At 46.8% G+C, this 21843-nt stretch overlaps 1 protein-coding gene across 8 annotated transcripts in view; it reads left to right on the forward strand.

Moving 5' to 3' along the window:
• CELF1 (CUGBP Elav-like family member 1) overlaps positions 1-21843 on the forward strand; it is a 383811-nt gene that overhangs the window by 251983 nt on the left and 109985 nt on the right. For 2 of the 8 annotated variants that reach the window (XM_069221621.1, XM_069221620.1), the window contains exons 9-13: positions 3408-3471; positions 15678-15806; positions 18539-18649; positions 19232-19420; positions 19944-20087. In XM_069221621.1, the coding sequence (XP_069077722.1) occupies positions 3408-3471; positions 15678-15806; positions 18539-18649; positions 19232-19420; positions 19944-20087 (637 nt within the window). Of the gene's footprint in view, positions 1-3395; positions 3472-15677; positions 15807-18538; positions 18650-19231; positions 19484-19943; positions 20088-21843 lie in introns of all 8 variants that reach the window. The other 6 variants (XM_069221615.1, XM_069221614.1, XM_069221618.1 and 3 more) reach the window with 3 other exon arrangements.

The raw sequence follows: 21843 nt of genomic DNA on the forward strand, positions 1-21843 counted from the left end.
TGGTACACAACACTGCTAGATCTGTCTGTAGTACCACACATCAAACTGCCCAACAAACCAGATCTGTTAACGCAACACAACCAACAGATCAGACACCCGGACCCAGCATCGCTGAATCTAGCAATCTGGCTCCTGAAATCCTAGAATTCGGACACTTACAACTTAGCCAAGAGTGTATGGAAGTCATAAAGCAGGCCAGAAGGCCATCCACTAGACACTGCTACGCAAGTAAGTGGAAAAGATTTGTTTGGTACTGCCATCATAATCAGATACAACCACTAGAGGCAACTCCAAAACATATAGTAAATTACTTGCTCCATTTACAAAAAGCAAAGCTAGCCTTCTCTTCTATTAAAATACACCTTGCAGCAATATCTGCATACCTGCAAACTACATATTCAACTTCCTTGTATAGGATACCAGTTATCAAAGCATTCATAGAAGGGCTTAAAAGAATTATACCACCAAGAACACCACCTGTTCCTTCATGGAACCTAAACGTGGTTCTAACAAGACTCATGGGCCCACCTTTCGAACCCATGCACTCTTGCGGAATACAGTTCCTCACCTGGAAAGTTGCCTTTCTCATCGCCATTACATCTCTAAGAAGAGTAAGTGAAATTCAAGCGTTCACAACACAAGAACCTTTTATACAAATACATAAAAATAAGGTCGTCCTACGACCTAATCCAAAATTTTTACCAAAAGTTATTTCTCCATTCCATCTAAATCAAACGGTAGAACTACCAGTATTCTTCCCACAGCCAGATTCTGTGGCTGAAAGAGCACTACATACATTAGATGTCAAAAGAGCATTAATGTACTACATTGACAGAACGAAGAACATCAGAAAAACTAAACAGCTATTTATTGCATTCCAAAAACCTCATGCAGGTAACCCAATATCAAAACAAGGTATAGCCAGATGGATAGTTAAATGCATCCAAATCTGCTACCTTAAAGCAAAAAGACAACTGCCCATTACTCCCAGGGCACATTCAACAAGGAAAAAAGGTGCTTCAATGGCCTTTTTAGGAAACATCCCAATGCAAGAAATTTGTAAGGCAGCCACTTGGTCTACGCCTCACACATTCACCAAACACTACTGTATAGATGTGCTATCCGCACAACAAGCTACAGTAGGTCAAGCTGTATTAAGAACTCTATTTCAGACAACTTCTACTCCTACAGGCTAAACCACCGCTTATGGGGAACTAACTGCTTACTAGTCTATGCATACCATGTGTATCTACAGCGACAGATGCCATCGAACTGAAAATGTCACTTACCCAGTGTACATCTGTTCGTGGCATCAGTCGCTGAGATTCACATGGACCCACCCACCTCCCCGGAAGCCTGTAGCAGTTCAGAAGTTACCTTCAATTTTGTACATTTGTATATATATTACTTAATCCTTTAATAGGTACATACTTACATTTTTCATTGCGCGGGCACTATTACTATAGTACAACTCCTACCTCACCCTCTGCGGGGAAAACAATCGAAGATGGAGTCGACGCCCATGCGCAATGAGCACAGAAGGTGGAGTCACTCGGTCCCGTGACTCGAAAACACTTCTTCGAAGAAAAACAACTTGTAACACTCCGACCCAACACCAGATGGCGAGCTCATGCATACCATGTGAATCTCAGCGACTGATGCCACGAACAGATGTACACTGGGTAAGTGACATTTTCAATATAAATCGTTTTAATTGGTTTGAACCGCAATAGTAAAAACTACATTACAGGGACATTACATTGCTGCTATTACATTGTAATTTATCGTATACCCTCCTTCCTCTGCTGGGGCCTCCATACAAAGTATTCTTAAGAAGAAAAAACACTTGCAGTAGTCCAAATCCAATATTAGATTGCAGAAGAGTGCATAGTATGTCATCTGCAGCACTACAAATATCGACAGAATAGGCAAGTAATATTCCTTGTTGGTATTCTGCCACCAGGAAATCAGAGCATTACCAGTTTATCAGAAAACAGGAGGAGGAAATCTGCTTGCTTGTCTGTCTGGTAATTGACTGGCTTTGGTCCTCACACAAGCTCCTACCCAGACATCAGCAGCAATTCTGGAAAAAAAACAAAAAACGCAAAAGCAACCGGGTGTGTTCCTTTCTAAGAGCATTCTGAATTCCCAAATGCAACTTCACACTTACATTTTCCCTTGGCACCACTATGATTATCAGCAGTTGTTTCTTCTTCCAGTTCTAAGCCTCACAAGTTGTTGTTTCCCCAAATATTACAGTTTTACTGCTTGATAGTTGTTAAATATCCTCCCCAGCTTTACCTTGTGCCACACCGGATAAGGAGAGAGTATATGGTACTGATTTCAGCCAACAGCTCAGCACTCTGCTGGGGGCATTTTCATTTTTATTTGTATCACAAGTAGACATAGCAGAGATGCTATTGGGCTGATGCCCACTTTTGTGCCCCCAGTAGGTAGTGTTAAAGTAATGTTGCCCTTATTATAGACCTAACATGTTGAGGCTAGGCGTGCAGTAGGTGAGCATTTATTAATATTAACTTTTCTTTTAATAACTGTTGTCACAAAGTTCTTCTTTGCACGCATGTTTGTTTGTATTTGCATGGGTTTGCTGTCATTCTTCCTGTGCAGACACCTTCTCCTGTCATCTTGTTGGACCAGTTCACTCCTTGGTTGTTTCCACAGTCAGTCAACCCTATCCTTTGGTGGTTTTCTCCATTGTTTGCTCTGCTGAATAGTCGCCATACTGTTCACGGGTCTGCTCTACTGAAAGTCCTTAGAGCACATGCTTGCCCCACAGTCTCTCATCTGTGGTAGCCACTGATCTACACTTTGCTACTATCCCTTTGTTTGCTCTACTGATTCAATCCATTTGCCCATGTGATTTACTTGAACCCAACCTATCTTCAACAGTCCAAAAAAAATAACTTCTGGTATTCACTGGTCAACGTTCTCGTTTGTGTTTAGCTTTTTCTTCTCTGTTCAGTCTCCACTCACAAAAAAATAAATATGCCTGTATTCTGACCTGCTGTTCTCAATCCATTTCCGTACCCCACCCCCTGAAAATAAAAACCAAAAAACAAAACTACACATCCTCTGATTTGCCAAACTATTTGTTATTTTCAGGTCACATGCTCCCTGTCGCTCTAATTGTCTTCTGAAGCACTTATGCGTCACAGCCGCATTTCTTGTTCTCTCCAAGTGCATTCCTAGCTCTTTCACTCTTATCAAACTTCTTTGTGCCATCCCCAAGCTCTCTGTAGTTTCCTTTGCCTCTATATTCTAATCTATTCTGCCTTTTTTCATGTCTTCTCCTTGGGGTAAGTGTGCTGCTCTACCTCTCAGAAGCTGAGCCAGCCCTCACTTTCGTTCTTGTTTTGTTTTGGTGTAATGTCTAGCTTTATTTGCAGCTCCTTCAGCAGACTGCGTCCTCTGGGAACCTCAACAACCTGAGTGGCCTCCACCCAATGGGAGGTTAGTATGTCTGATACATAAACTGAAGCTGTATGCCCGAAACGTTCTCTGGAGACTTCTCGGATTGCAGCAGTCTTGTTTATTTGCTGGTTGATAGTCTTGATTTTTGACCATTGTTTTCTTAATTTTTTATTGTATTATCCCTTCTTTTATCAGTGATATATCCTGTTTTATTTTCCAGTCTCCCTGTTGATGATGTAGTTCTGCTTACTTGTAGTTGAGTCCTCTCAATCTTTTCCTGTCCTCTGGCCATTTTTGTCCTACTTTTTCATTTTCTCCTCCATACCTGTTATATTGCAGAATTCAGATACCGCTTCGTTTTACTGACGAGCCCATAAAGTTTCATGACTTGCAGCTGGTACCTGCCTCGTGGGAATACATGCTTTAATAAGGTGTTGAGTGTAGTTTGCCCTAAGTGGAAGGTATTGGGGTGAGATGCAGTGAAACCGGTCCACCCGACTTGGAGACACTGGTATGCAATCAGGTGTTATCTGTTTTGTCCACACATAAGCTGAGCACGCCTTGCCTTCGCTAGTGATTTACACACATTACATATTGAACGCCACGCCCTCCCCCTCAATAAGGGTCTATTAAGCATCCAGGGATTGCCTGTGGGTTTAGCCCAGAGAACTTACATCGCAGAGGCACTGCATCCATGACATAGGTGGGTTGTAGACCAGTCTAGGAGTAGACTGAGAGCACTAATAGCTCAGCTCATGGCAGTCAGCAGACATCATAATATATGTGTAGGAAAGTTGCCTCTCTCTATCTTGGTTACCCCCACTTTTTGCCTGTTTAGCAGGATCCCGGTGAACACAAACACACTGACAACCAGGACCCCAGTGACTGTGCTGTTGTCTCTAAATCTGGTTGCTGGTAACTTTTCATTCTCAGAATTGGCATACTGGTCCCCCCTATCTAAGTCCCTAGTATATGGTACCAATGTACAAAGGGCATTGGGGCTCCAGGGGATCCCTATGGGCTGAAGCAGTTATTCTGCCACCCAAATGGAGCCCATGGAAAGGGTTCTGCAGGCCTTCCATTGCAGCCGGAGTGAAATGGTGCATGCACCCGTTTTCACTACAGGTCACTAGAAGTCACCCCTATGGTAGGCCCTCTCTGCCCAGAGGGCAGGGTGCAGGTAACTGTATGTGAGGGCACCCCTGCACAAGCAGAGGTGCCCCTGCAAACTCCAGATCCATATTCCTGGACTTTGTCAGTGCAGGGACGCCATTTGGACATAGGTCACTACCAAGGTCCAGCCAATTAATGGTAACTCCCAACCTGGGCATGTTTGGTCCAGCTGCTGCCTCCCCTCAGGCAGATTTCTGCTCTCTTGCTGCTTGATCTGATCAAGCCCAGGAAGGCAGAACAAAGGACTTACTTTGGGAGAGGGAGGTAACACCCTCTCCCTTTGAAAATAGGTGTGACTGCATTGGGAGGGGTAGCCTCCCCAAGCCACAGATTTGCGTTGAAGGGCACATTTTGTGCCCTCCATGCATATACCAGTCCACAGAGGTTCAGGGACCCCCAGTCCCTGCTCTGGTGCACAACTGGACAATGGAAAGGGGAGTGACTACTCCCCTGTCCATCACCCCAGGGGTGGTGCCCAAAGCTCCTCCAGAGGGTTTCTGGGTTCTGCCATCTTGATTCCAAGGTTGGCCGGGAACTCTGGGAGCATCTGAGATGCCAGGCAGGTGATGTCAGAGCCCCCTTCTGAAAGGTGCTTATCCGGTTAGGTGACCAATCCCTCTTTCAGGGCTATTTAGGGTTCTCTCTCTGGGTGGGTCCTCTGGCCTCGGGAACTGCAACTGTAACCTCCAGGACCTGACAAGCTGATTCCAAGAAGAAGGTGCTCTTCACCAACATTGTTTCCAGGGCTCCTGCCAGTTTTGCAACAATTTCCTTGCCGTGCATCCTCAGGCTGCAACCTTTCATCCTGCACAAGAAGGAATCTCCCTTGGAATGAAGGAGTCACTCCCCTGCAACTGTAGGCACCAACAACAAGTGACAACAGACTGCATTGATCCTCAGTCCTGCTGAGCTGTGTGGATCCTGCGTCACAGGTGGGGGTCCGGAGTAGTCCTCTTGGTCCTCTCTGCCAACTGTCTAACTTTGGTGGAGGTAAGCCTTTGCCTTCCCACGCAGGACAGTACCCCGTGCACTATGTCTCTTGCAGTTGCCAAGGTTTGTTTGCATCTCCTCCAAGGGATCTTCAGGTGATGTGTAGCTCCAGCCCCCGGCACTCCATCCTGCAAACCACAGCCTCCTGTGTGGTTCTCATGTGGTGTGGGATTCTCTTTTGTAGTGCTGCGTGGGCCCCTTCTGCGACTCCTGTGTCCATGGTCTGTGGGGCTCCTGTGGGTGCTGCCCCTGCGGACTCTCTGCAACGCTGAGGGTCCCCTGTGACTCCCCCCCCAACTGGATTGAGTCGTCCTGGACTTTGCTAGTACCCGGCAGCACCTCTTTTCCACTAACCGCGAGTTAGCTTTTGCCAAGGCTTGTAGGTGGAAATCATGCACAGACACCCGTCTGCAATCTCCCTTCCGGCGTGGGACATCTTCTGCATCCATCAGAAACTCTTCTCCGGCTCCAGGGCTGCAGATATAACCTGTTCTTTATCACCGTCGACCAACTCCTGCATCCAGAGCTGGGTGGGCAGTAGCTCCTGCTCCTCCTGAACTCTACTGTGACTCTTGGACTTGGTTCCCTCTCTCCATAGGTCTTCTTTCTTCAGGAATCACTGCTGGTTTTCTTGCAGTCTTCGCCGGGTGTCTTTTATTTTTTTATTTTGACTCTTTTTGGGTGGTTTGGGGAAATGCAGTGTTTTACCCCTGCTTTCCTGGTCACTGGTTACTTACCTTTGTGGTTTTCTAATACCCCCAGCTCACCGCTGCGCAGTTTACTTACCTAGGTGGGGGTACCATGTTCGCATTCCTTTTTTTAGCATATGGTTTGTTCTCCCCCTAGGGTCACTGTTGGTTATTGCTATTTGCTTTGTTTTCTAACTTTTTCTATGCCTAGTTCTGATTGAGTGTATATATTTAGTGTATTACTTACCTCCTAGGGGTGGGTCACCTGACTAGTATTTTGTGGTGATTTTGTGCCAAAAAATAAAGTACCTTTATTTTTGTACAACTGTTTTCTTTCATGTGTGTGAGTACTGTGTAACTACAGTGGTAATGCATGAACTGTGCATGTTTCCTAGATAAGCCTTGGCTGCTCATCCACAGCTAAATCTAGAGAGTCTGGCTTCTAGACACTGCCTACATTTCACTAAGAGGGGATACATGGACCTGGTAGAAGGTGTAAGTACCATAGGTACCCCACCACACACCAGGCCCGCTCCTTAGAATTTGGTCCTGCGACCATAGTCCAACAGTAGTTTAATCCATTAGTTAGAGAATGAGAAGGGGCTTCAAAAGAAGGAACAAGGGACCCCAGAGCAAGACCAACGGGCAGAAATAGGGAAGACTGTACTGGATGACTCCTTTAACCTCTTCCATTTTTAGGGTCGAGCCTGCGTTGCAAGCGCTTGCGTGACGCTTTAGGTATTACAAAAGGGCTTGGAGCCCTGTCGACGTCACGTCAGTGTTTTTCATTGGTTCGTGGGCTTGCCTATTAAAATCTGCTTGCTTTCATTAGTCGAAGGCATGCATACGTCATGCCTTTTCCGGTGGCTAGCCCTCCTTGAGCGCATCGACCAAGTACAGAAAACATGCGAGGCTCGCTGATTTCTGTCCGGCTCGTGGACTACTTTTTCTCTATTTTCCTAGCGCGATTTCGCTTGGCAGAAGTCGAGCGCTTTACACAGTTAATTACACTTTTTCGGGTTACGTACATAAATGCACTTTTGCCGATAGGGGAAAAGTCCGGTTAGGAGTTTACAACGCTATCTACTCTAACACGAGCAAACAAGAGACCCGTTGCATTGCAAATGCTTGTTAAGTCTTGTTTACCAGGCAGCACATGTGCTGTTTGTTTGCCAAATTCACATGTGTAGGGAGCTAGGTTGTAGTTGCAGAACCCCCCAAAAAACACACACTTTGTGCCTGTTTTTTAGATGCTTTGACTGAAGTGCACTGGATTCCTGCTAACCAGTTCCGCAGTGCCAGTGTTCTTTACCTAAAGCAAGCCCCAAGTGACCAGGCCTAGCAGGGCGACCAACTATCAGGAGGGGCCTGTGACGTCACCTGCCTAACCTGGCCAATCAGATACTCTCCGGGACCGCTACCCATCTTGGATTCAAGATGGCAGAATCAAGTGGCCACCTAAAGGAGCTCTGGGCACCACCCCGGGGTGGTGATGGACAAGGGAGTGGTCATTTCTCTTTCCATTGTCTAGTTTCACGCCAGAGCACGGACTAGGGGTCCCTGGACTGGTGCAAACCGGTTTATGCACTGAGGGCACCAAATGTGCCCTTCAAAGCGTAAGTGGCTTGGGGAGGCTAGCCCTCCCAACCCATGTAACAGCTATTTCAAAAGGGAGAGTGTGTTGCCTCTCTCTCCCTACAGAAATCCTTTGTTCTGCCTTCCTCTGCCTGAACTGGTCAAGCAGCAGGAGGACAGAAGCCTGTCTGAGGGGTGGCAGCAGCGTGGGCTGCCTGGAAAACCCCAGAAAGTTGGTAGGAGCAAGGCTGGGGGGGTCCTCTAAGGAGCCCCCAGAGTGCATGGTATCATACAACCAATAGTATTGGGGTATGATTCTGACATGTTTGATACCAAACATGCCTAGGTTCGGAGTTTACCATTATGTAGCTGGACATAGGTACCTATGTCCAGTAAACAGGTAAAATGGCTTCCCACACTCACGAAGTCCAGGAAAATGGGGCTGGAGTTCGTAAGGGCACCTCTGCTCATGCAGAGGTGCCCTCACACACAAGTACTTGCACCCTGCTCTCTGGCGTAGGAGGGCCTACCATAGGGGTGACTTACAGTGACCTGGTGCAGTGACCCGTAGTGGAAAGGGTACATGCACTTCTCTTCCAGGGGATCCTCATCAATAGTCATAAACATTGAATATTCCCGCCCTTGTGCGGGGACCCCGGAGCATATATAAAATACACACATATTATACATGTGTAAAACAGCAATGCAGGCTATAATGTTAAACAGGCTAAAATGCTTTATTTCTATGAATTTTTTTTTTTTTTTTTTTTTATATTATAAAATTACAATAGAGAATAAATATCTACCCAAGCCCCCAAAACTGGGCTTAGGGAAGTAAGCAGCAGTAAACTCTAGAGAAAAAGAGAAAAAACTACATTGAAAAACAAAGGAGCATTCTTAGCCAATAGGCTGCATGCAGGTTAACACAGGAGAACCATAAAAACTTTGGCACCGTGCCTTTAAGACCCTGAGCACCTCCAGTATCCCACCATGCCTCAGGGGTGAAGGAAAGGTGACAGTTGGTACACAGTTAGGTCAGTTCTTTTTTCCGGCTTCTTCTGAGAGGATCCTGGAGCATTGAGCTCTCAGTTTTTCTGAGTTTTTTCTCAGAAAAATCCTTTAAAAAGCGTTTTTTCCTGTTTCATTCGACAGATAACATCTTTGTCTGTGTTTGGCAGTTTTTTCCTGACAGAAAAATGCCTTCACTTTTTGTCAAATGCCCTTCTTGTGGGAAGAAGGCCCAGTCAGACCCACACTCTCTTTGTATTGTGTGCCTGCCTCAGAGTCACTGCCCTGACACTTGCAAGCACTGCAAGAATATGTCAAAGAGGACTCTGAAGGACAGAGAGAAGATCAGGCTACATGGGCTTCATGAGAGGCAGAAAACATCGTCCTCCTCTCTTCCCAGGCAACTAGCAGGCCATTCTCAGGAGAGAATGGCTAGGTCGACGTCAGCAGGTAGGAAAGTACCTGTTTGTTCCCCGTCGACGTCGTCGCTGCCACTGTCTCACCGGCATAGATCGCCGTCGACCGTGAAAGACCCGACGTCGAAGGAGACGGCGTCGAGGGAACACCATCGCAGGGGCAGATCTCCGTCGACGGCGCCCGCCGATCGACGTCGAGCCATCGCTGGCGTGCCCAGTCGCCGCCAAAGGCCGTACGCCCCCGACGTCAAGAGACGCGACGTCGAAATCGCCACGACGGCATGAGAGACATCCGCCGTCGACCTCCCACCGCTCCACGTCGAGGCACACGACGGCGAGTAGGTCGAGGTCCAAAGATCACCGTTCGACGTCGAGGCACTCAACGTCGAGGCAAGAACAAGCGATGGGGCGCCCTTCGACGTCGACACAGCCGTCGACGTCGACACAGGTTTTACCTGTCCCGCAGGGAGTAGAACATCGCCCTTCGCCAGCAGACAAGCCCGCACCATCTCCCGTGGTCTCCATACCGAGCGACTCATCTCGTTCAAGAGCGGCATCATCTGGACATGTTTCGCCCATCAACCTATCTCCAAGATGGCTAGAGAGCCTTAACAGACCAGCGGCCTCCCCGGATTCGCAGTATTCGCGAATGTACTCGCCTACTGCCTCCCTTCCAAGAACGCCATCACCGACAGCAAGGGCAGAACGGGCTCGTTCTGTTCCTCGTCAACCGACCGCGAGGCCTGGGCGCTCTGCTACAGCGTCTCGCAGCAGGTCTCGTTCTCAACGGCGATCCAGGTCTCGTTCACGAAGAAGATCACCCTCTTGGTCGTCGTCAGGATCATCTGTCGGGCGTTACTCACCCACCCTAACAGATTCTCCACCTGCTAGGGTCTCACCGTGGGATGACATTACCACGTTTAACGAGGTGCTGTTAAGGGGAGCGCAGAAATTAAACATAGAGGTTCCAGAGCCATCTACCTCCTCGTCAGTCATCTTTGAGACTCTGCAGCATAGATCAGCGTCAAAAAAGCTACTGCCTCTAGTGCCTGGTTTGTTGCAGCCAACCATGGACACTTTTCTGGCCCCAGCTACACTCAAATCTGCCCCGGCTAGGATTCTGAAAAAATATATGGCTCCCGAACAGGACCCTTTGTTCCTAAGAAAGGATCCGCCACCGGACTCTGTAATATTGGCCGCAGCCTGAAAAATCCACTCGGTGGAATCATCCTCCACGGTCCCCCCGGATAAAGAGAGCAGACATCTAGACTCTCTAGGGAGAAAGATGTACGGCGGCTTCGGCAATGAAAGTCTCCAGTGCTTCTGCACTCCTGGGCAGGTGTGACCATTCTCTGTGGGACTCCCTCAATAGATTCACAGAGAAATTGCCCAGAGAAGACAGACAAGATTTTCAAGAGATCCTGCAGGAGGGATGCCTGGTATCCAACCAGGTTATCAGCGCGGTGGCAGATGGGGCGGATCTAGCTGCACATGGGTATGCACATGGAATCTGTGCAAGAAGGTCTTCCTGGCTGATACTGACTGGGTTGAAACAAGAAGCACAACAGTGTATCCTGAATCTCCCATTCGCCGGGAACTCGCTGTTCGGTACCCATGCAGACGAGGAAATGGCCTGCATGAAGACCGAGGTGGACACCATGAGGGCGGTAGGCCTGGAAAGGAAGAAAGATTTCAGGAGAAGGTATAGGCCTTATGACAGGCGCCCTTTCCAGCAGAGGGTTCAATCCCCTCACTGGTCCCAGAGGCCACAACAACGGCAGGGACGCCCTCTCTTTCAGCGAAGGAACACAAGGGAGCGAGGGTCAAGTAGACCTCAGCAGTCCACACCGAAAGCGCCGGCCAAACAATGAAATCTCGCTTCCCTCGACACTGTACACCACTCCGGTGGGGGGAAGTATTGCAGGTTATCTTCACGAGTGGCACTCTATCACAAGAGACAAATGGGTGCTCAATATTGTCGAAAATGGCTACTCTCTTCTTTTCAAACAGCCTCCACCACACTTGCCACCAGCCAAATGCAATCCATCTCAGCCTGCTGCGCAAAGAGGCTCTCGCCCTCTTACAAAAGAATGCCATAGAAAGGGTTCCACCTGCGCACAGAGGAAAGGGGGTTTACTCCTGTTATTTTCTGGTGGCGAAAAAGGGCCTAGAGGGCGTCTTCAGACCATTTCTGGACTTACGGCTGCTGAACAAATACATAAGAAAACAGAAGTTCAGGATGCTAGCGCTTCACCAGATTTTCCCTCAACTACATCAGGGAGACTGGATGTGCTCCATCGACCTGCAGGATGCATATTTTCACATCCCAATAGCTCCCAAGCATCAGAAATTCTACCATTTGGCCTAAAATCTGCCCCACGCGTCTTCTCGAAATGTATGGCGGTGGTAGCGGCACATTTTCGAAAACAAAAGATATTCATCTACCCATACCTAGACGACTGGTTACTGAAGGCTTCTTCTCCGGAGCAGGCGAGAAGCCATCGGGACATTGTGCTCAGGGTTTGCGAGTCTCTAGGTCTTCAGGTCAATTGCCAAAAGTCAACCTTGATTCCAACACAGAACCTTCACTACCTGGGAGCTATAATAAACACAGAACTCCAAAGAGTGTATCCTTCGGAGGAACGACTATCCTCAATAGACAGGAAGTGTCAGGACCTGTTGAAAGCCAACGCACCTACGGCACGTCAGGTGACATCGCTGCTGGGCTCCATGGCATCATGCATTTTCATTGTCCCAAATGCCAGACTGCACATGAGGCCCCTCCAAGAGGCATTGGAGAGCAACTGGAGCCAAAGGACAGGTCGCTGGGAGGACAGAGTGAGACTACCGGCAGCGGCACTTCAGTCATTGAAATGGTGGATGCACAGACCTCACCTGTCAGTAGGTGCTCCGTTTCACCAGGTAGTTCCATCCGACACTCTCGTAACGGATGCGTCTCTTCAGGGATGGGGGGCTCATCTGGGTCCCCTTCAAGCTCAGGGCCTGTGGTCAGACAAGGAAAAGCAGTACCACATCAATCTGCTGGAACTCAGAGCGGTCCATCTGGCTCTCCAGGCTTTCACACCATTAATTCAGGGGAAAACTCTCCTAATACAAACGGACAATACAACCACGATGTATTATTTGAACAAACAGGGGGGAACGAGATCCCTACCCCTATCTCGAGAGTCCCAAACGATATGGCATTGGCTCCTGGCCAGAGGAATGTCACTTACAGCGGTTCACCTGCCAGGACAACAAAACGTGGAAGCAGATTTCCTGAGCAGACACCTAGAGGACGCACACGATTGGCTCCTACACGGCGAAGTTGTCGAATACATCTTTGCTCAATGGGGTCGACCTCAATTGGATCGCTTCGCAGACGAAGTAAACAAGAAATGCCCAGACTTCGCATCCAGGTTCTACCTTCCGGGATCTCGAGGGAATGCCCTGTTGATCGACTGGTCAGGGATATTTCTCTACGCCTTTCCACCGATTCCCCTCATACCGGCGGTGATCAACAAACTTTACAGATCTAGAACCAGAATGATTCTCATAGCGCCACAATGGCCCCGTCAATTCTGGTACACAGATCTCCTCAACCTATCCGAAAAACCTCACAGGAGGCTGCCGTGCAGACCGGATCTTCTGAGGAGAATGGAGGGCAGGATTCTACATCCCAACCTACCCTCTCTGAGCTTAACAGCATGGCTCCTGAATTCCTGCAGTATGGGCACCTAGGGCTCTCACAGGAGTGTATGAACATCTTGAAAGAGTCCAAACGACCTTTCACGCGGCGTTCTTACGCTTTTAAGTGGAAGAGATTCTACATATGGTGCTGTCAACAAGGCCAGAATCCCATACGGGCTCAGGAGGATGTCATACTGTCCTATTTACTTCATCTGGCAAAGTCCGGTCTGCAGGTATCATCCATTAAGGTACATTTGTCTGCCATTACAGCCTATCGTAAGTCACCTTCTCAGGAATCCTTTACGAAACCTGTAGTCAAGGATTTCCTAGAAGGTTTGAAAAAAGTTTTTCCTCCCATTCGGAGACCATCTCCTCCATGGGAACTGAACATAGTATTGTCAAAACTTATGGGCCCTCCTTTTGAGCCTATACACAAGGCCTCTTTACAACACCTTACGTGGAAGACGGCTTTTTTGGTGGCCATTACTTCGGCAAGGAGGGTCAGTGAAATTCAGGCTTTGTCTTCCAAAGAACCGTACACGGTTTTTCACGATAATAGAGTGGTTCTGCGAACTCACCCATCTTTCCTTCCGAAAGTGGTGTCAGAATTCCATATCAATCAGACTATATCTTTACCGACTTTCTTTCCCAATCCGGAGACTCCGGCAGAGAAAGCATTGCACTCCTTAGACTTGAAAAGAGTGCTGAAATTTTATTTGGATAAAACAAAATCGATTAGACATTCCAACCGATTGTTTGTAAATTATGGTCTTTTGAGGACAGGAGAGGCAGCATCTAAACGAACTATATCAAGATGGATAGTTTCTTGTATTGTTAATACTTACCAGCTGGCTAATAAACAATTACTAGCTAGGCCTAAAGCGCATTCCACAAGGGGAAAAGCGGCTACTGCTGCCCTCCTTAACAATGTTCCAATATCTGAGATTTGTAAGGCTGCTACATGGAAGTCTGTACATATGTTTACTAGACATTACTGTTTGGACTCAGATGCAAGAGCGGATGCCCAAGTGGGGCAGGCCTCTCTGAGAAATTTATTTGCATAATATGTATCTATTCCTGCACTTCTATTAGACAGTCCGCAGAGTTTAGGGATGGGCTTGCTAATCTATTCACTGTTTATGACTATTGATGAGGATCCCCTGGAAGAGAAGGATAAGTTACCGTATTTATCGGCGTATAACACGCACTTTTTCTCCCTGAAAATAGGGGGCAAATGATGTGTGCGTGTTATACGCCGATATAAATTTAAGGTTTTTTTTTCCAGAAATTTCCTCTTAAAATGAGGTGCGTGTTATACGCCGGTAAATACGGTACTTACCTGTAAATCCTAGTTCTCTTCCAGGGGTATCCTCATCAAAGTCATAAACAACCCACCCTCCTCCCCGGACTCACGTCTCCTAGAAGTGCAGGACAGACTGTCTTTCGAATCAGTTACACAGATTGTCACCGTAAAAAAGTACTGACCTAACTGTGAACCAACTGTCACCTCTCCTTCACCCCTGAGGCATGGTGGGATACTGGAGGTGCTCAGGGTCTTAAAGGCACGGTGCCAAAGTTTTTATGGTTCTCCTGTGTTAACCTGCATGCAGCCTATTGGCTAAGAATGCTCCTTTGTTTTTCAATGTAGTTTTTTCTCTTTTTCTCTAGCGTTTACTGCTGCTTACTTCCCTAAGCCCAGTTTTGGGCTTGGGTAGATATTTATTCTCTATTGTAATTTTATAATATTAAAAAAAAAAAAAACTTCATAGAAATAAAGCATTTTAGCCTGTTTAACATTATAGCCTGCATTGCTGTTTTACACATGTATAATGTGTGTATTTTATATATGCTCCGGGGTCCCCGCACAAGGGCGGGAATATTCAATGTTTATGACTTTTATGAGGATACCCCTGGAAGAGAACTAGGATTTTCAGGTAAGTAACTTATCCTTTTTCACGCAGGCTGCAATGGCAGGCCTGCAGATAGTTTGCATGGGCTCGCTATGGGTGGTATAATACATGCTGCAGCCCATGGGGAACCCCTGGTGCCCCAATTCCCTGGGTACGTAAGTACCATAAAGTAGGGAGTTACATGGGGGCACCAGTATGCCAATTGTGGGAGGAGTAACGTTCCATGCAACCAAATGTAGAGGGAGAGAGCACAGTCACTGGGGTCCTGGTTGGCAGGATCCCATTGAACACACTTGAAACACACTGACAGCAGGCAAAAACTGGGGGTAACAAAGCCAAAAAGAGGTTACTTTCCTACACCACTAGACAAACATTTTTTGGATCTATAACCAGCCTGACTCCGTGGATTAATTCAAGCATGTGATTATATGAAAGACCTCATTGCTGAAGAAACTGAATTCCAAGTTAATAACTAATTTAGAAGCATTAGGTTTTAAAATATTTTTTAAATCTCAATCTGTATGTGTTTTAGTGTATATGACTGATTCACTGCACTAACTAGAGATTTGTGCCCATAGTGGCTATTCAGTTGAAATTCAGTAGTGTGCCCTGGTACATTACTGTTAAATGAGTATACTCACAAGGATCTTGGCGTGCATCAGGACTCTTAAAAACATACATCACGTGAGCAGAAATTGAATATACACTCTTAATTTTGGCTAAATAATGTAAGCAAGAGCCAGTGGCAAGCATAGCCCAAGAGCTTTAACCTTTGTCTTTGTTCTATATTTCAGGACTCAATGCCATGCAGCTGCAGAACTTGGCAGCATTGGCAGCAGCAGCTACTGCAGGTCAGAATGTGCCAAGTGGGTCTTCGTCTCTCACCACCTCTAGCAGCCCCCTCAGTGTCTTTGCCAATTCAGGTAAATAAAACGTTTTATTTCCATTTCCAGACAAAGCCCCCAGAAGGCGAATAGAGAGGATCCAAACGTGCAAACAGTGGAAAGCCACTAATTTATTCTTGCAAGCGTCTCATGAGTATCTAGTTATTGAGTCTGTTATTTAGCCTGCGTGACCTTTCGGGGGCTTTGGATAATCAGTTCTTTCTGAGCAGTGTTATCTGGGTACTGTTTGGCCAGTTCTGTGGTGCAAAGGCAGTTCAACATTGAGGGGGCGTCCAAAGTGCACCCTTCTTAATGAGAGTAGCTACTGCTCTCTTGACCCAGGTTATAAGAGATTGACAGTGGCCACACAACCTGTAGTCTGGGTTCAGTCTGCTTGGTAGCATATGTAGGTATACATTTCACACAGTATACAGCCCAGCCATCTAGTGTTGAGGTTGAACGTTGTCAGATTGTGTTCAAAGAATAGGTTTCGGTTTTGAGGTAACTCATGATTGTTCCCATGAAATTCACAATACACCTGTGTAGGAAGCTGGCCTGGTGTGTGGTGGGTACCTGTGGTACTTAGCTTATACCAGGTCCAGTTATCCCTTATTAGTGAAATGTAGGCAGTGTCTAGAAAGCCAGGCTGTCTAGAGGTAGCTCTGGATGAGCAGCCAAGACTTATCTAGGAGACATGCAAAGCTCTTGCAATACCACTGTAGTCACACATTACTCACACACATGAAAGAAAACACTCAGTTGTAGAAGAATAAAGGTACTTTATTTTTTGGAACAAATCACCACAAAATACTAGACAGGTGACCCACCCTTGGGAGGTAAGTAATACACTGAACATATACACTAGTAATCAAAAATAGGCACAGAAAAGGTTAGAAAACAGTGCACATAGCAATAGCGACCCCAGGGGAGCCCAAACCATATACTAAAAAAAATTGAATGCTAACAAGGTGCCCCCACCCAGGTAAGTAACTGTGTAGAGGGGAGCTGGGGGTATTAGACAACCACAAAGATAAGTAACACAGTTCCACCTCAACCCCACAAAATACGGGGAATGCAGGAGTAAAACACTGGATTTTTCCCAAATCGCCTAAAAGGAGGAAAAGACACCCAGAGAAGACTGGAAGAAAACCAGCGGTGGATTCCTGAATAAAGACCTGTGGAGAGAGGGGACCAAGTCCAAGAGTCGGTGGAGTCCAGGAGGAGTACAAGCTACTACCCACCCAGCTGTGGATGCAGGAGTTGGTTGATGGTGATGAATAGGAGGTCAGCACTGCAGCCCAGAAACCGTAGAAGGGTTCCTGATGGATGCAGAAGATGTCAATCTCTTGTCTCTTCAAGACTCTACAATTAAAAAAATTCTTCAGTGTGGAAGTGAATTGTCGCCTCCCAAGTCTGTAGGGTTTACACCTTGTGGGGAATTGACACAAACAAATGTCTGTGACTGACCCATTTGTGGCTTGCCTGCGGTACCTAGGGTATAATCATGACTCTAAGGCCTGCAGTGAACCTGGGCATGCTTACACCTTGTGGAACTCTGTGGCCCAAATGTTGCCCATGTGTAAGGAAATGGCTCAGTGGCATGGTTACTGTAGGAAGTCGGCTCTGTATGCACTATTTCAAAGTAAGGAATAGTATGCACAGAGTCCAAGGGTTCCCCTTAGAGGTAAGATAGTGGCAAAAAGAGATAACACTAATGCTTTATTTTTTGGTAGTGTGGTCGAGCAGTAGGCTTATCAAAGGAGTAGTGTTAAGCATTTGTTGTACATACACACAGGCAATAAATGAGGAACACACACTCAGAGACAATTCCAGGCCAGTAGGTTTTTATATAGAAAAATATCTTAGTTTATTTTAAGAACCACAGGTTCAAATTTTACATGTAATACTTCAAATGAAAGGTATTGCAGGTAAGTACTTTATGAACTTTGAGTAATCACAATAGCATATACACTTTTCACATAAATCACATATAGCTATTTTAAAACTAGACACTTAGTGCAATTTTCACAGTTCCTAGGGGAGGTAAGTTATTGTTAGTTCTTGCAGGTAAGTAAACCGCCTACGGGGTTCAAGTTTCGGTCCAAGGTAGCCCACTGTTGGGGGTTCAGAGCAACCCCAAAGTTACCACACCAGCAGCTCAGGGCCGGTCAGGTGCAGAGTTCAAAGTGGTGCCCCAAATCGCATAGGCTTCAATGGAGAAGGGGGTGTCCCGGTTCCAGTCTGCCAGCAGGTAAGTACCCGCGTCTTCGGAGGGCAGACCAGGGGGGGTTTTGTAGGGCACCGGGGGTTCGCCATACCGGTGCCATCAGTAACTGGACTTAAGCTTTTTGGATTATTTAGGACTATATATGTATTTCTATGGAACCTTTTAAGATGTTTTTTTTTTAAATTAGGAAGAACTACCCTACAAAGTTTTCCAAAATTAGTTATTTGGTTTTTGCTGAAGTATTGTGACTCCCTCAGGTACCACTGCTGAAAGGCAATCCCCATGTCAGACACTGGCAAGTGAGAACTGGTTGCCCCATGACCCAGGAATGCCAACAAGTTTTGGGAAGAAAAAAACAAATCTGTGGTCATCTTCACAAGGTTGCTTGGTTTGCAGCGGTGGGTTTAGCGATTGGTGGGACGGGATGGGAACATGCTAGGGTATTTGCTGTCAGAGGCAGGTCAGTGCTGCCATCCATGCGGGGAGAGTTCACAGAATTGGTGACTAAATGGATGGAATAAAGGTTACCTTTCTTACCCTGCAGGTTCCAACCCCAGCTCAAGTAGTAGCAGTTCTGCTAACCACATGGCATCGCTTGGAGCATTGCAGTCGTTGGCCGGAGCCACCGGTGGCCTCAACATGAGCTCCTTAGCAGGTACTTTTTGGTCTGTCATTGCAGCAGTAAGCAAAACCGAGAAAGCAGTGAATAACAATGCAAGTGTGGATGAACGCTCATTCAGAATGCAGGTGACCTGAGGGAAGATTGACTGCTGAGGCTTTTAAGTGCTTTGCTGTCCTTTTGAATCTGTACCCTTCGATTATCCATGGGATGAGCTCCTTCTGTGTGTGGTCCTCCGAGAAGGGGTGGACCTCAGATCTTAAATCTCCCTTCATCCCTCTAAGCACTGGTAATCGTGCCCCACAAGTACATATCTTCTTGTTCCTGGCGTTCTCGCCCCAGCACCCTCGCACATTGTTGCTCTCCCGTGTTACCTTTCCCTGTGAGATGTTACTTGGCTGGTGCGTACTAATGGTGTAGGGCACAGCTAGCATGTGTCTCAATGGCCAGTGAGTTGTACCCATGCCAGAATCCACCAGTGCTGTCTACACTTTACATTTATTGAATGTGAAATATGTTATGTAGTAAACCCGAAGGTCCAACCAAGGCCTCCCCTCAGAGCTCTGTTGCACAGGTTCATGTGAAGGATGTGCTAATGCTGGTGCTTTCTCTCTGCAGGCATGGCTGCCCTGAACGGCGGGCTCGGTAACAGCGGCCTCTCCAATGGCACGGGCAGTACCATGGAGGCTCTCTCCCAGGCCTACTCTGGCATCCAGCAGTATGCCGCTGCTGCGCTGCCCTCACTCTATAACCAGAGCCTGCTCTCCCACCAAGGTCTCGGGGCGGCTGCAGGGAGCCAGAAGGAAGGTAGGTGGAACCCGCGATTCCCTGCACTCTACAGCCAGAGACGCGGAGAGGACACCGAGGCTGGTGAGGATGCCCTTTTCCAAGGTTCAGACAATGTGGGGTGTAGAGAAGCACAAGAGGGAAGGTTGTGATAGTAACAGCGTAAGGATCAGGTTAGTGACCTCAAAGTGCAGTGTTCACCAGTAGGTTCGCTGGGTGCAGGGATTGTTTGCTGTCCTCGTGTGCTGAAAAGGGGAGGGAGGTGCTCACGTGCAAGTGTATCCTTTGTTTGGATGATGTTGATGGGGCTTCCAATGCTGTTGACTGGGTCAGATGAGAGGTAATCCACTGACTAACTGGGTATAACATAGAGTGCTAGGTCACTCTCGTCTCCAAATGGGAGACAGAGCTCCAATCCTGACAGACGAGCAGGGGTGTCTAACAAGCGCCTGTAGTGCAGATAAGATGGGAGAGCAAAGAACCTCTGAGTGCTCTGCTTGTGATGGTCTTGTCTGAGATCTCTCTTACATTAACTGTTTTCAAGGTCCAGAGGGAGCCAATCTGTTCATCTATCATCTGCCCCAGGAGTTCGGAGACCAGGACATTCTGCAGATGTTTATGCCATTTGGCAATGTTGTGTCCGCCAAAGTTTTCATCGATAAGCAGACGAATCTCAGCAAATGTTTTGGTAGGTCCTAATGTGTTGAGGATGTCGACACTTGTTTGTTTTTACGCAAAGTCGTCTTTGCTTGCACCTCATTAAACAGGCTGTGCCCAAACCTAGAGGTCAGGGTTGCATTCCCTGGTCTGCTTTCCTTGTTTTTATGGGTTCTTTCAAGGTGGCAGCTACAAGATTGAAATACCCTCCCACTGTGAACCATAGGCCTAATGACAAGTGAGCAAAGCAAGAGAGCTGGTCCCCTCCATTCACCTATCAATCCACCTTTTCACTCTTTCAACATGGCAGGCTCCCAGGGCTACCTCCTGCTTCCTTTCTTCCTTTCATTGTTTATCTCCTTTTACCCATTTTTATACTTTCCCTCTGACTGTACATGGGTCACATAGCAGCTCATTCATTTGCCTATGGCCCTGTGTTACATGTTATTTATTAGATGTTGTCTGCAAGTATACGTACTGATCAGGCTTTAGTGGCTGAGGTGGGTGTTCGACTCACTGGGTCCTTTCTTAATGGTGAACTTTGGTTGTTCCCTTTGGTACCTTGCAAATACCTAGGGCGTTCTAGTATCTCATGCCATAGCATATTTCTGCCATCTAGAGGCAGGTTCAGACATTTCTACATTTTTGCTTTTCTTAATGTTTTGTGGTAAAGGGAAGTGCCTACCAGATTGTGTGCCTATAATGAGGTTCCTGTGATGTTAAGAAGCAGCTTTGCCCAACAATGGCTTAAAAGCAGAATGGTCTTTCTGCCACGGCGTTCAGTTGCAGCATTCAAAGTGTGAAAGTCTAAAACGTTATCAACGGAAAGACATTATAAGCCACTGTGCATACATGGGGCTAATGAAACAGCCCTATTTAAATAAATATTGTATTGTAGTCCTGGCTCGAAGGATGATCAACAGTTCGATCAATAGTGACTTTGTGCAAAGGTAAGGAGCGGTGGAAAGGGGTGGTAATTGTCCGTTGGGGCTTATCGGCTCCGGGACACTCCTTGGAGTAACTGTGCACGTTATAAGTCGCTTTCATCATTGTCTGTTAGCTTTTCCCTTTACGCATTTCTTTTGCTGGTTAAAATATTGTCTCATCTGAGAACTCCTGAAAGGCCACCAAAAATGTCTATCAATTCTGTGTTTTTAAAAAAAATCCCTTTTGCTTAGCCAACTGGTAATCATTGGCTTGTAGGGCCAGTTCCGGAAGTTCTTTAGTGGCATATACAAGGCTTCCTTATAGCCAGAAGATCATTTTTAAATCTCAGAACCTTCTTCAACTCATTGTTCTTTGAAAGAGATACTCTTTCACTCCAATTTTTCAGCCTTTTCCAACATGTTTATAGTTTACTCTGTGTTTATTCTTGAGAGGACATCCGCTTTTTAATTAGATGATCTGGGTCAGAATGTGATGACAAAATTAAAGTCTGCGAAGAATGAGGCCTGTAAAGAAATGGCTCCCTGTTGCAGTTACCCCCCCACTTTTTGCCTGATACTGATGCTGACTTGACTGAGAAGTGTGCTGGGACCCTGCTAACCAGGCCCCAGCACCAGTGTTCCTTCACCTAAAATGTACCATTGTATCCACAATTGGCACACCCTGGCATTCAGATAAGTCCCTTGTAACTGGTACTTCTAGTACCAAGGGCCCTGATGCCAAGAAAGGTCTCTAAGGGCTGCAGCATGTCTTATGCCACCCTAGAGACCCCTCACTCAGCACAGACACACTGCTTACAAGCCTGTGTGTGCTAGTGAGAACAAAATGAGTAAGTCGACATG

Source organism: Pleurodeles waltl, chromosome 3_1, assembly GCF_031143425.1.
Source record: "Pleurodeles waltl isolate 20211129_DDA chromosome 3_1, aPleWal1.hap1.20221129, whole genome shotgun sequence".
Taxonomy (NCBI): domain Eukaryota; kingdom Metazoa; phylum Chordata; class Amphibia; order Caudata; family Salamandridae; genus Pleurodeles; species Pleurodeles waltl.